Source organism: Stegostoma tigrinum, chromosome 25, assembly GCF_030684315.1.
Source record: "Stegostoma tigrinum isolate sSteTig4 chromosome 25, sSteTig4.hap1, whole genome shotgun sequence".
In the NCBI taxonomy this organism is placed as follows: Eukaryota; Metazoa; Chordata; class Chondrichthyes; order Orectolobiformes; family Stegostomatidae; genus Stegostoma; species Stegostoma tigrinum.
In genome coordinates this window covers 5,626,808-5,640,092 of record NC_081378.1, presented here as the reverse complement: position 1 = coordinate 5,640,092, position 13,285 = coordinate 5,626,808, and the positions used below count along the sequence as shown (strand labels likewise).

General features: G+C 45.1%; 1 protein-coding gene across 5 annotated transcripts in view; it reads right to left on the bottom strand.

Moving 5' to 3' along the window:
- Positions 1-9,481, bottom strand: part of upf2 (UPF2 regulator of nonsense mediated mRNA decay) — a 106,669-nt gene extending 97,188 nt beyond the window's left edge. For 3 of the 5 annotated variants that reach the window (XM_048553796.2, XM_059654832.1, XM_048553798.2), the window contains exons 1-4: positions 9,172-9,289; positions 7,513-7,602; positions 6,571-6,679; positions 5,821-5,929 (exon numbers count right to left, since the gene is read on the bottom strand). In XM_048553796.2, coding sequence (XP_048409753.1) covers positions 5,821-5,849 — 29 coding nt within the window. In that variant the 5' untranslated portion in view covers positions 5,850-5,929; positions 6,571-6,679; positions 7,513-7,602; positions 9,172-9,289. Of the gene's footprint in view, positions 1-5,820; positions 5,930-6,570; positions 6,680-7,512; positions 7,603-9,171; positions 9,290-9,345 lie in introns of those variants that run through there. The other 2 variants (XM_048553797.2, XM_048553799.2) reach the window with 2 other exon arrangements.
- Positions 9,482-13,285: the final 3,804 nt, after the last annotated feature.

The following is a 13,285-nucleotide window of genomic DNA, read 5'->3' as shown; positions in this document are numbered from 1 at the left end:
CCTTGGCGTCTGCATGGTCACAATGTCATTGTGAGCTTCTAAGAGATATACACACACCTGCACATGCGCGCACTTGTGTGATCACACAAATTTTTTTATGTATTGTGACACCATCGCATGTGTAGATCCCCAAATTTTCCAAAGCAAAAATGAAACTTGGCAAAGTTCTCTAAATTGGTAAGTGTCATATCTTCCAATAAACTGGTCAAAAAAGTATACTAGCACCCTGGAAAGAATTCAGACGCATGAAATGTATAAAAGACTTGTCAGACGAATAAGGACATGTAAACTGCCTAAATAGCTGAGACAGCATGCAAAGTTCCATTTGACATCCAGTCCAACAATTGCAGCAAAACAATGACAGAAGTTGTAAATTTAGCATGGTTGCAAGACATGAGCGTTCTCAAGAATAAGCAGATTACATAACTCATTTCCACCTTCCTATCCTCCCCAAATTAGGCCCAATCCTCATATATGCTGCAGTTAACAGTCTTTCATATAAATTTATCATGGGTGTTCACGTATAAGATTGCTTAATACACATCAATTTTGAAGAATCTTTGTACTTAATAAGTTTAAACAAAATTTGGTTTAAATATGTTTTAAGAAAACAAGACGCAGCATTTTATATGTTGAGAATTCAAAAGGTGCTGTTGTATGTTTGCAGAAGCTAATAGAAATGTCAAGTGGCTTACAGTGATTTTCAAATTCTAATATAGAGATGTCCCTTGCAAATACACAGACACACACCGGGCTACCCTTTTCTATTTTAGAAAAGACAGTGTCAATTACGCAAGGGCTGTCCTCCTCTAATGGCTGATATGTGGTAATTCATCGAAATGTTTAATCTCCAAATGAACTATTAATACTGAGTAAAATTATACATACAAATTTACTATTAGAAAAGCAAAATACAGCAGACACCAGAAGCCAAATAGAAGTAGAAATGCTGAAAATACGCAGGTTAGGCAACATCTGTAAACAGAGAAACACAGCTAACATTTTATATAAATTACTTTTCATCACTTCTCTTCACAAGACACCAAATGTGTTGAGGGATATTGTAGCTGTCAAAACAACTAAAAACAAACACAGCTAAAGCAACAAGAACAAAGAAAATTACAGCACAAGATCAGGCCCTTCGGCCCACCAAGCCTGTGCCGATCTAGATCCTCTATCTAAATCTGTCACCTATTTTCCAAGGACCTGTAACCCTCTGCTCCCTGCCCATTCACGTATCCATCCAGATACATCTTAAATGACACTACTGTGCCAACCTCTACCACCTCCGCTGGCAACACTTCCAGGCACCCACCACCCTCTTTCCACACATATCTCTCTTAAACTTTTTCCCTCTCACCTTGAAATCGTGAGCCCTAGTAATTGAGTCCCCCACTCTGGGATAAAGTTTCTTGCTATCTACCCTGTCTATACTTCTCATGATTTTGTACACCTCAATCAGGTCTGCCCCTCAACCTCCATCTTTCTAATGTATACAAAGATAATCTACTCAACCTCTCTTCATAGCTAGTGCCTTCCATACCAGGCATCATCTGGTGAACCTGCTCTGCACCCTCTCCAAAAAAATCCACATCCTTTTGGTAATGTGGCGATCAGAACTGTATGCAGTATTCCAAATGTGGTCGTACCAAAGTCCTATACAACTGTGCCATGACCTGCCACCTCTTGTACTCAATACCCCGACTGATAAATGAAAGCATGCCATATGCCTTCTTGACTACTCTATCAACCTGCGTTGCCACCTTCAGGGTAGAATGGACCTGAACATCCAGACCTCTCTGTGCATCAATGTTGCCCAGGGCTTTTCCATTTATGGTGTAGTTCACTTGAATTGGATCTTCCAAAATGCATCACCTCAAATTTGCCCTGGTTGAACTCCATCTGCCATTTATCTGCCCAACTCTCCAGTCTATCTATGTTCTGCTACATTCTCTGACAGTCCCCTTCACTATCTGCTACTCCACCAATCACAGAGAATGTTACAGAATTATCTGCACAGTTAAACCGGACAGGGTTTTTGATCAATCAACAGTATTCTACAGTGCTAGGGACCTGCTTGGTTCATATGTGGCATTAAAGAAGCTGCAATCTTCCATTTGAACATTGTATCACCTTGGAGTTGGCACAATCCTAAAAGGGCTAACACAAATTAATTAAAACTAATGGCACTGCAATCACAGAAATCCAATGGTACTTACAATTCAGGGTCCAATATTTGCAAATTTGTGGATTATAAAAGCACCACCATGGTCAGCAGAAGAGGAATTAAAGTTCTCAAACTTCACGATGCTGCTAGGGCTTAAAAAACTGCAACTATCAAAGAATGGATAAGCTGAGGTCATTGTCCTTTGTCAGAGGAAGCTGAGGGAACACTTAAGAGGTGTACAAGGGTATGAAGAACCTGGTTTGGGAGTGGATGAGATAAGACCCATTTTCTTTAGCAATGGGGCAGTGGCAAGGGGGGCATAGATTTGAAGTAGCTGGTACAAAGATTAGAGAGACCTGAGTAAAGTCCGTTTACCCAGGGATCTGGAATACATGGCCTGCACTCTTATAAAAGGCGTCTGCATTTGCTTCTTAAATCCCATAATCTCTGGGGATAATGACCAAGTGCTGAAAAACATGAGGAGACTGGATGACTCATTTTTCAGCCAATTCAGAAACAGGAGGCAGAGTGGCCTCCTTCTATGTCATAATTATTTGTTTTAAATTTTTCTAAAGTTCCCAAATATTTTAAAAGTAGAAATATGCAGAGATGTGGAAGGTGTTGGAGGGGCAGTTTATGATTTGCACCTTAGTACAGGCAACACAAACATAACGGATCAAATGGCTAAAAGTTACACAATGCCAACTCTATGATTCTCTCAATGAAAACAAAATTAAATTATACGGATTAAGCATGATTTACTGCCCGAAATTAAGTTGTCCCACTAATTTAAAAATCAAGTATCGCAAATGGTTTCATCTGTAGTCTCACATCAAACACAATAAACAAACAAACGAGATTTGGGCAGAGAACTGGCAAACCTTACCGGGCATCATTGATTTCTGGGAGGTTTTCAAACTTTCAGTTCAGTTTTTTGTGACAATTTCAAATTTCTCATCTACATTTTTAGCCCAGTTTTGCTGGAGGTCTGCTTCCAATTTCTCCAACCTGAGTGACAATATTGACTGTAATTTTTAGTCAAGATTAATACTGTGTGATGTGCTTTTAATATGAAGGGTTCTTTTGTGAGACCTTATTTGAGGTTTTTTGACGGAGTAAGTTTTACAAGGCAGCTAAAGAAAATTCTGAAGGAGGTGATTCAGTTGCAAGTGTAAAACATATAAAGGTTCATTATCTTCCAATACAGGACTAATTTCCATCTAATATCAAAATTGCAGTGAACTAGATACCAGAAAGCATCTGCAGCAAATTAGCAGTCCAGATGCAGGACAAATGGTCAACTTTCCATTTAGGAACCAGTATATACCATCTATAAGATGTACAAGGAGCTGTAGTGAGATGTTGCAATACATCACCATACACATGATCACACAAATTCAGAGCAGAAGTGGACCATTTAATGCTTTAGGCCTGCCTGCCATTCTAGAAAATCATTGTTGATATGTGTATTCCACTTTCACACTTACCTCTCAATAATTTTTGATCCCTTTGTTCAACAAGAATCTATCTTCACATTAAACATATTCAATAACTGTGCCTTCATTGGCTTTTCAGGCAGAAAGTTCCAAAGTCAATCAAAGCTGAGAGAGAAAATAAATTCTAGAAGTGGCCAAAATCACCTAAACTGTCTTCCAGAGACAATAGGAACTGCAGATGCTGGAGAACCTGAGATAACAAGGTGTAGAGCTGGATGAACACAGCAGGCCATGCAGCATCAGAGCAGCAGGAAGGCTGATGTTTCGGGCCTAGGCCAAATTTTCTGAAGAAGGGCCTAGGCCCGAAACGTCAGGTTTCCTGTTCCTCTGATGCTGCTTGGTCAACGATGATTTTCTAGAATGGCAGGCAGGCCTAAAGCATTAAATGGTCCACTTCTGCTCTGAATTTGCATGGTTATGTGTGTATGGTGATGTATTGCAACATCTCACTATGGTTCCTTATACGTCTCATAGATGGTATACACTGGTTCCTAAATGGAAAGTTGACTATTCATCCTGCATCCGGACTGCTAATTTGCTGCAGATGTGTTCATCCAGCTCTACACCTTGTTAAACTGTCTTCCAGTTCTGGGCTCAACCACATGAGTAATCATTTCCATGTGCACCTTTTCAAACTATTCAGGTCCTCATACACATCAGGCAAATCACCCAGCAATCTTCTAATCTCTAGTGAAAACAAGCATGTCCAGTCTTGACTCCTAAGAAAACCTGCTTATTTCAGGTAATGATCTAGCAAACTGTCTCAAAAACATTTCTGTCCATTCTTGAGAAAGGAGACCATAACTGCACACAGTATTCGGAATATAGTCTTGCCAATGGCCTGTTTAACTGAAACATAAAAGCAAGGGTGTTGTGTTCAATTCCTCCCTTGTAAAGCACAGCATTCCTTTCCCATTCTTAATCACTCGCTGAACTGGTATATTAATTTTTTGTGCATTAAAATACCTAAATACCTTTGCAGCTGAAAGCCTGTGGTCATTCTCCATTTAATCTGCCGAAGTAAACCACTTCACATTTCCAACTACACACATATAAGAGACAGGAACAGAAGATTGAGAAAGTTAAAAAATAAAAGGCAAAAGTCATGCACTTTGTAGGTTGGATAACTGAAAACATTTTTTTTCCAGAGAATCTGAAAGGATTAAAAGCAATGTTCCAACCTTCAAAGGGATGCAGTGCAAGTTCTTGACAGTGGAGAATATCTTCAGTTGTACTGAATGCAAAACAGGTACAATTAGCTTGGGGTGTTACAGTCTCCTGAAGCTTATTCATTTGATGGCATCTTCTCCAAACACCAAGAGACATTTTTTCTCTGATATCAGCCACCTCCTTTTATCTTTTGCGGAGACAGAAGTGAGAAGGTAGTGCAAACACAGTAGAACATTAATGCCGATGGAGATTCCATAGGTGAGTGGGCTTGATAAACTGAATGTTTTTTCTTTGGTAAAGGCAGGATGAGATTGGGAGTGAAGTAGAAGTAGAAATTCCCTTCATTTCTTCCATTTCCCAAAACAAAATATTTTATTTAGGATGGAGAGGCAATGGCCTGGTGGTATTGATCTGTTAATCCAGAGACCCAGAAAACACTCAGGGGATCCAGGTTCAAAACCTGCCACGGTAGACAGTGGAATTTAAATTCAATATAATATCTGGAATTAAGAATCTAGTGATGACCATGAATCCATTGTCGAAAAACCCACCTGATTCACTAATGCCCTTTAGGGAAGGAAACTGCTATCCTTACCTGGTCTGGCCTACATGTGACTCCAGACTCTCAGAAATGTGGTTGACTCTTAATTACCCTTAGTATGAGCAATAAATGCTGTCTAGCCAGCAACGCCCCTCATCCAGTGAATGAATTTTTAAAATTTGCTTCAGTTTTTAAAAAATTTTTGACTGACGTGGAAAATTCACAACTACAAATTCCCAACAGTTTTGCATGTCATGTATGAGTGCCAATTCATTACAACTCCAGCTCTGGGGTATCATAGCAAACAACATTAAACTTAAAGCAAGTGGAATTTAGATAAAAGGTTTTAACACATGCTATCTCAAATCACACAGCTAATCACTCAGCTATAATACTATCACTTCATTAGCCTTTGTTCCTCCTATCATTTGCTACCACTTGCTTACCTTTTGCCTTTTTTCTCCCTTTCATTCATCCCGTTTTCTCACGTTTTCACTGAATCATTTTTAATGAGGCCTCACTAAGCTGTCATATCCCATCTGCATATCACTGTTTCTGCAATAGCATTGAACAACAAGTGCATTAAACAGCTGTTAGGACAAACATTACGGCATAGAAAAATCAGGTTAGATGTTGCTAACTGTTCAGCACTTTCTTCTAACTTGAGAGACAGCATTAGATGCAAACAGGAGCATTTTCTTATGGCTACAGCAACAGTTGCGATCTCTCAGTGCCAACCGCAATGGCGTTGGATCCCTAATCATACTGAACCAGATAGTTGCTAATGGTGGAATGCAGGGCACAAATCAATTGTACAAGCTACTGGTCTGAGAAGACTGGCTTCAGTTTATCCCAGGAAAACGGTGAATTGAAATGTCGGAGAAGGCAGACTGACTTTCATTACTACACAACTTCACTATCGTGTGTCACCTGACTCAATGCTCCAGATGTTCATATAACAAAACTGTTTTCAAAAAACATATTATTCTGGTGTGATATGGCCCTACTTTTTAGCAATTTATTCCTGAAACAAGATTCACTTCCACCCACATGAAGGAAGCAGGTTTGAAGTAGATACCATGAAAATCGTCTTTAATTGCGCTAAACACATGAGAAACATTGTTGTGACGGCTAACTTTGCCATCCTAACTGTGAGGTCAACCCAAGGACTGAATCTGATCTGGAAGATAACTTACCAGGAGAAGGTAGAAAGCTTCAAGTGTTTAACACCACATTCCAGTAAACTAGGCACACTTCATCAGGTAACAATTGCCTGTTGTCAAATCCAGGGGAGTCCAGTGCACTCTAAAATTATAAAATGCAGTTTAATTTCGATGTACAGGTCATATCATTGTCACCATATATGGAAACAGGCAAGATCACATTTATGCACATTATGAAATCAGTAATATGTTTTCGAGCACAAGCTTTGACAAAAATCATTTCTAGGTATATTAAAATTGGCCTCTGAACAAACAGATCAAAGGCAGCAAGGTCTGCTGATTCTGGTTGCTATAATTTAGTAAAATTGTTTCATTGTGATGATGATGCAAAGAACCAAATTTTGAAACCATTCCAGTTCTTGGATTTTTTCATCCTATAATAACAACACCTAAATATACTGTGGTTTTAAAAAGTCTCACAAAAAAAACTAGAGAATATTAACCAAGAATAGGACACACAGAAGTCAACAAGGTCTTGAGTGGAGGACTGGGAATAATTTCCATTGGTTGGTGAGTTTCAACATAAAAGCATCAATTTCAAGATCTTCACAAATAAAACAAAGGTGGTCAGGAGGACTACTTTAGACAGAGAATTATAAGGGAATAGAATGTTTGACCAGAAACAGTGCAGAACCCGAACCCATGCTGACATTTGAAAGAGATGGGGAAAGCATTTAAAGTACGCAAAGAAACTGAACAGTTGGCAAGCTCCTACAGTCAGCACAACTTGATGATTAGCCGTCCCAGCTTTATAAATTCTGAGACTCTAAAAACAAATGGGATTCTTCACATTTTTTAACCAACTATCAAGCCAGTGATGTTGTGCAAGGAAATACAAGGTCACAACTACCGCAGGTGTCAATTCCAGTTGAAAACAACTTCTGTTCTCTCAACTACTGTGGTATCAAATCCTACCTTATACCAGCGTATCCGTCAAGTCATAAGATTAGTCTCAGAAGGAACTGAGTAGGTAAAATGGCTGCCTCAGTGTAGCTCACCACAATTCTGCAAGGACAAGACATTATGTCACTTTTGTTTAATTCAAAGAAATTCATGCTCCAAAATCAAATTGTTATCCTACTTTAATAGAAAAATTAATGCATGGTTTCCTCAACACAAGTATCTTTTGAATACAAAATATTATAAGTAGACTAAAATAAATAGTAATACTAATTTGCTTAAGGAACAATGTATATAGCTCACCATATATATCTATCAACATTACATTTTCAATAAAATTTCCCATTATATTAGAATTTAAAAGTTAAAATCAGCTCATTTAAACATCCCTTATGTTTTTACTTCAAAATCCCATACCAGTCATAACATTACATTAAAACGATGGTGAAGAATACAAAGGCAAAGAAAACAAATCGCTGGAATAACTCAGGAGGTCCAGCATCGCAAAGAGAAAAACAGGGTTAACTTTTGAGTCTTGCGACCCTTGAAAGATTAACCTTGTTTTCTTTTCACAGATGCTCCCAAACCTTATCTCCAGCATTAGCAGTTCTGTATGTGATTTTAGTGAACAACACTCAATAGTTGGTTTCATTTGACACCTCTCCATTCTATAATAAACAGGAAACACAGGATGTGTTTATTACCTAAATATTTACTGCAAAATACTATAACATAAACAAGTTGCACTGGACCCAAAACCCAATACCAATGGCTTCAAAATGGGTCAGTTTCTGTTTAGAGACCATAAGCTTTGGAGCAGAATAAGGCCATTCAAATTGTGGGTGATATAAAAATGAAGGTGAGGGGGTCAGATATTGTGATCAGAAAATACGACATTTCCCCATACTTTTGAAAGTCCATTAACCACAGCATTGATTAAACACACTGTAGATGAGCAAAGGGCAATGGTATTACCCTGGAAAAATCTAGAATGAAGAGGAAGGAGTCAATATCAAAATAACTATTCAGGTTGAGTGTGATGGGATGCAGTGGGAAACTTAGAAATTGAGGGCAGGTCTTCCCAAATCCAGTGGATAGAGATTGGGAAGTGAGGGAGGGGAGAGGAGAAAGGGTAAAGGGGGCAAAAGAGGGCAAAGGGGGCAAAGGGGGCAAAGGGCAAAGAGGGCAAAGAGGGCAAGGGGGAAAAGAGGGCAAGGGGGCAAAGAGGGCAAGGGGGCAAAGAGGGCAAGGGGGCAAAGAGGGCAAGGGGGCAAAGAGGGCAAGGGGGCAAAGAGGGCAAGGGGGCAAAGAGGGCAAGGGGGCAAGGGGGCAAAGAGGGCAAGGGGGCAAGGGGGCAAAGAGGGCAAGGGGGCAAAGAGGGCAAGGGGGAAAAGAGGGCAAGGGGGAAAAGAGGGCAAGGGGGAAAAGAGGGCAAGGGGGAAAAGAGGGCAAGGAAAAGTGGAGAGGGGAGAGGAACCCCACGCACACCTGGAGCTGGGTGGTGGGTTGTTGGGGGGGGGGGGGAGAGACGGTGATTTGGTGAGAGCCCTGGCTCCGGGTGACGGATGGCACAGGCCCCGGGGGCCACAGCCACTGGCAGCGGAAAGTCACAGAGAGAGAGACAGAGAGAGATCGCACAGAGCCGGGTGTCCCGCTGCGGAAAGGCGCAGTTACCGGCTCCCGGAGGTGTCCCGGGTGATAGGGAACGGGCCAGGCTGCAGTTCGAAGCGGGCACACGGAGAGCCGACAGCGGCGGAACTGACACCAACCTCCGCCTCCCCTCCCCCCACCGCCCCAGTATCAGGACCCCGCCTGCACGGCCTGACCCGACAGCCGCCTGACCAGCACCTGCGCACGGTCACGACAAAAACATAGGCTGCTGCTCGTATCGCATCGAGGGGGGGCGGCAGCAGGATGTCAGGCTCACTGGCGATAGACAGCCGCCGCCGTTTGATTTCTCTCTCTATCTCTCTCCACGAGAGACAGGCGCTCAATAGGGCTAGAGGCGTCAGGGAAGCCCCCTGACTCCGCCCCCCCCCCCCAGCATCTGCCAGACGCGGGGGGGGCGCAGAGGAGGGCAATAGGGAGCGGGGGTAATAGACACCAGGGGGGCAATAGGGACTGGGGGCAATAGGGACCAGGGCAATAGGATGGGGGGGCAATAGGGACTGGGGGTAATAAAATAGGGGGGCAATTGGGACCAGGGCAATAAGATAGGGGGCATTAGGGACAGGGGGCATTAGACACCAGGGGGGCAATAGGGACCAGGGCAATAAGATAGGGGGCATTAGGGACTGGGGGCAATAGGGACCAGGGCAATAGGATGGGGGGGCAATAGGGACTGGGGGTAATAAAATAGGGGGGGCAATTGGGACCAGGGCAATAAGATAGGGGGCATTAGGGACAGGGGGCATTAGACACCAGGGGGGCAATAGGGACCAGGGCAATAAGATAGGGGGCATTAGGGACAGGGGGCATTAGACACCAGGGGGGCAATAGGGACCAGGGCAATAAGATAGGGGGCATTAGGGACAGGGGGCATTAGACACCAGGGGGGCAATAGGGACCAGGGCAATAAGATAGGGGGCATTAGGGACAGGGGGCAATAGACACCAGGGGGGCAATAGGGACCAGGGCAATAAGATAGGGGGCATTAGGGACAGGGGGCAATAGACACCAGGGGGGCAATAGGGACCAGGGCAATAAGATAGGGGGCATTAGGGACCAGGGCAATAAGATAGGGGGAACAATAGGACAGGGGGAATAGGGACCAGGGGTAATTCAATGGTGGGAATAGGAACCAGGAAGGGAATAAGATGGTGGGAATAGGATGGTGGGAATAGAATAGGGGTATATTGACCGGGGGGTGGGAATAGGATAGGGGGAGATAGGGACGGGGGCGTGGGAATAGGATAGGGGGGTGGGGGGAACAGGATAGGATAGGGGGTGGAAGGGAGGATGGAGATGGTGTGGGGGATGGAAGGGAGGGGTTGGAATGCGTGGACTGAGGGGAGGATGAGTATGGGAGGAAGATAAGACAATGCAGGGCAGATGGGTGGATAGGGGAGGGGCAGGTGAAGGGAGAGGATAGGATGAGATAGAAGGTAGATGGAGAAGATGAAGGGGAAGCAGGAAGGTTGGAGGGGAGGGGGAGATGGTGGGGGAGGGCTGTAAGTGATAAGGAAGATACAGGAGGTGGTAGGAGGATGAGGGGGTGTGTGTTATTGGGATGGTGGAATGGGAGGTAGTGCAGAAGGAGTGGAGTTGAGTGATAGGGAGGAGATTAGGAGGAGAGTGAGAGGTCTAGGATATTGTGAGGGGAAGTGGAGGAGAGAGTGTGTGGCTGGAGCAGGCTAGTGGGAATGAGGACTGCAGAGGTGTTAGGCAATTGGGGGAGGGGGACTTGGGCAGCAGCATGGAGAAACGGGAATTAGTGATGAATTAGGGAGGGAGAGAGTGAGGTGGGACGGGATGTGAAGGAGGAAGACAGTTTAGCGTAGGAGAGCAGAAGTTAGATTAGATTAGATTAGATTCCCTACAGTGTGGAAACAGGCCCTTCGGCCCAATGAGCCCACACCGTCCCTTGAAGCATCCCACCCAGACCCATCCCCCTATAACCCACACACCCCTGAACACTACGGGCAATTTAGCATGGCCAATCCACCTAGCCTGCGCATCTTTGGACTGTGGGAGGAAACCGGAGCACCCAGAGGAAACCCACGCAGATACGGGGAGAATGTGCAAACTCCACATGGACAGTCGCCCGAGGCGGGAATCAAACCTGGGTCCCTGGCGCTGTGAGGCTGCAGTGCTAACCACTGAGCCACCATGCTGCCTCATAGCATCGGGGGAGGTGTTTTGATAGGCAGATGTAAGGGTAGAGGCAGTAGTTGTGAAGGAGGGTGAGAGGAGGGGTAAGGTATGTATGAGGGGCAAGGGAGTGTGAGAGGGGAGGAGAGAAGCTCAACTGACAGGCTTTTAGTCAAGCATTGCCGCAGTTTTAAAGTTCCAGTCATGAATTTCAAATTCCTCCGTGATCAAGCTCTTCCATTTCTCCAAAATTTCTTCCAGTTCTGCAGCCCTGACTCTCCACTTCTGGCCTATTAAGTAACCCTGATTTTAACTACTTTCCCATTGACAATCATGCCTTCAACTGGTTCTTGGCACTAGGATTCCTCCTTTTAACTCCTCTGTTTCTCTTTCCTCTGTTAAAATCAAATCTTTGACAAAGCATTTGGACACCTGAGATAATGGGAACTGCAGATGCTGGAGAATTCCAAGATAATAAAATGTGAGGCTGGATGAACACAGCAGGCCAAGCAGCATCTCAGGAGCACAAAAGCTGACGTTTCGGGCCTAGACCCTTCATCAGAGAGGGGGATGGGGAGAGGGAACTGGAATAAATAGGGAGAGAGGGGGAGGCGGACCGAAGATGGAGAGTAAAGAAGATAGGTGGAGAGAGTATAGGTGGGGAGGTAGGGAGGGGATAGGTCAGTCCAGGGAAGACGGACAGGTCAAGGAGGTGGGATGAGGTTAGTAGGTAAATGGGGGTGCGGCTTGGGGTGGGAGGAAGGGATGGGTGAGAGGAAGAACCGGTTAGGGAGGCAGAGACAGGTTGGACTGGTTTTGGGACGCAGTGGGTGGGGGGGAAGAGCTGGGCTGGTTGTGTGGTGCAGTGGGGGGAGGGGACGAACTGGGCTGGTTTAGGGATGCAGTAGGGGAAGGGGAGATTTTGAAACTGGTGAAGTCCACATTGATACCATTAGGCTGCAGTGGGAGGAGTCCCGCAGGCCCGACCAGTCCCCCTCCACCGACACTCTTATCCGCCTAGCTGAACTCGTCCTCACCCTCAACAACTTCTCTTTTGACTCCTCCCACTTCCTACAGACTAAGGGGGTGGCCATGGGCCCCAGCTATGCCTGCCTCTTTGTAGGTTACGTGGAACAGTCCCTCTTCCGCACGTACACAGGCCCCAAACTCCACCTCTTCCTCCGGTACATTGATGACTGTATCGGCGCCGCCTCTTGCTCCCCAGAGGAGCTCGAACAGTTCATCCACTTCACCAACACCTTCCACCCCAACCTTCAGTTCACCTGGGCCATCTCCAGCACATCCCTCACCTTCCTGGACCTCTCAGTCTCCATCTCAGGCAACCAGCTTGTAACTGATGTCCATTTCAAGCCCACCGACTCCCACAGTGGACCTAGAATACACCTCCTCCCACCCACCCTCCTGCAAAAATTCCATCCCCTATTCCCAATTCCTCCGCCTCCGCCGCATCTGCTCCCACGATAAGACATTCCACTCCCGCACATCCCAGATGTCCAAGTTCTTTAAGGACCGCAACTTTCCCCCCACAGTGATCGAGAACGCCCTTGACCGCGTCTCCTGTATTTCCCGCAACACATCCCTCACACCCCGCCCCCGCCACAACCGCCCTAAGAGGATCCCCCTCGTTCTCACACACCACCCTACCAACCTCCGGATACAACGCATCATCCTCCGACACTTTCGCCATTTACAATCCGACCCCACCACCCAAGACATTTTTCCATCCCCACCCCTGTCTGCTTTCCGGAGAGACCACTCTCTCCGTGACTCCCTTGTTCGCTCCACACTGCCCTCCAACCCCACCACACCCGGCACCTTCCCCTGCAACCGCAGGAAATGCTACACTTGCCCCCACACCTCCTCCCTCACCCCTATCCCAGGCCCCAAGATGACTTTCCACATTAAGCAAAGGTTCACCTGCACATCTGCCAATGTGGTATACTGCATCCATTGTACC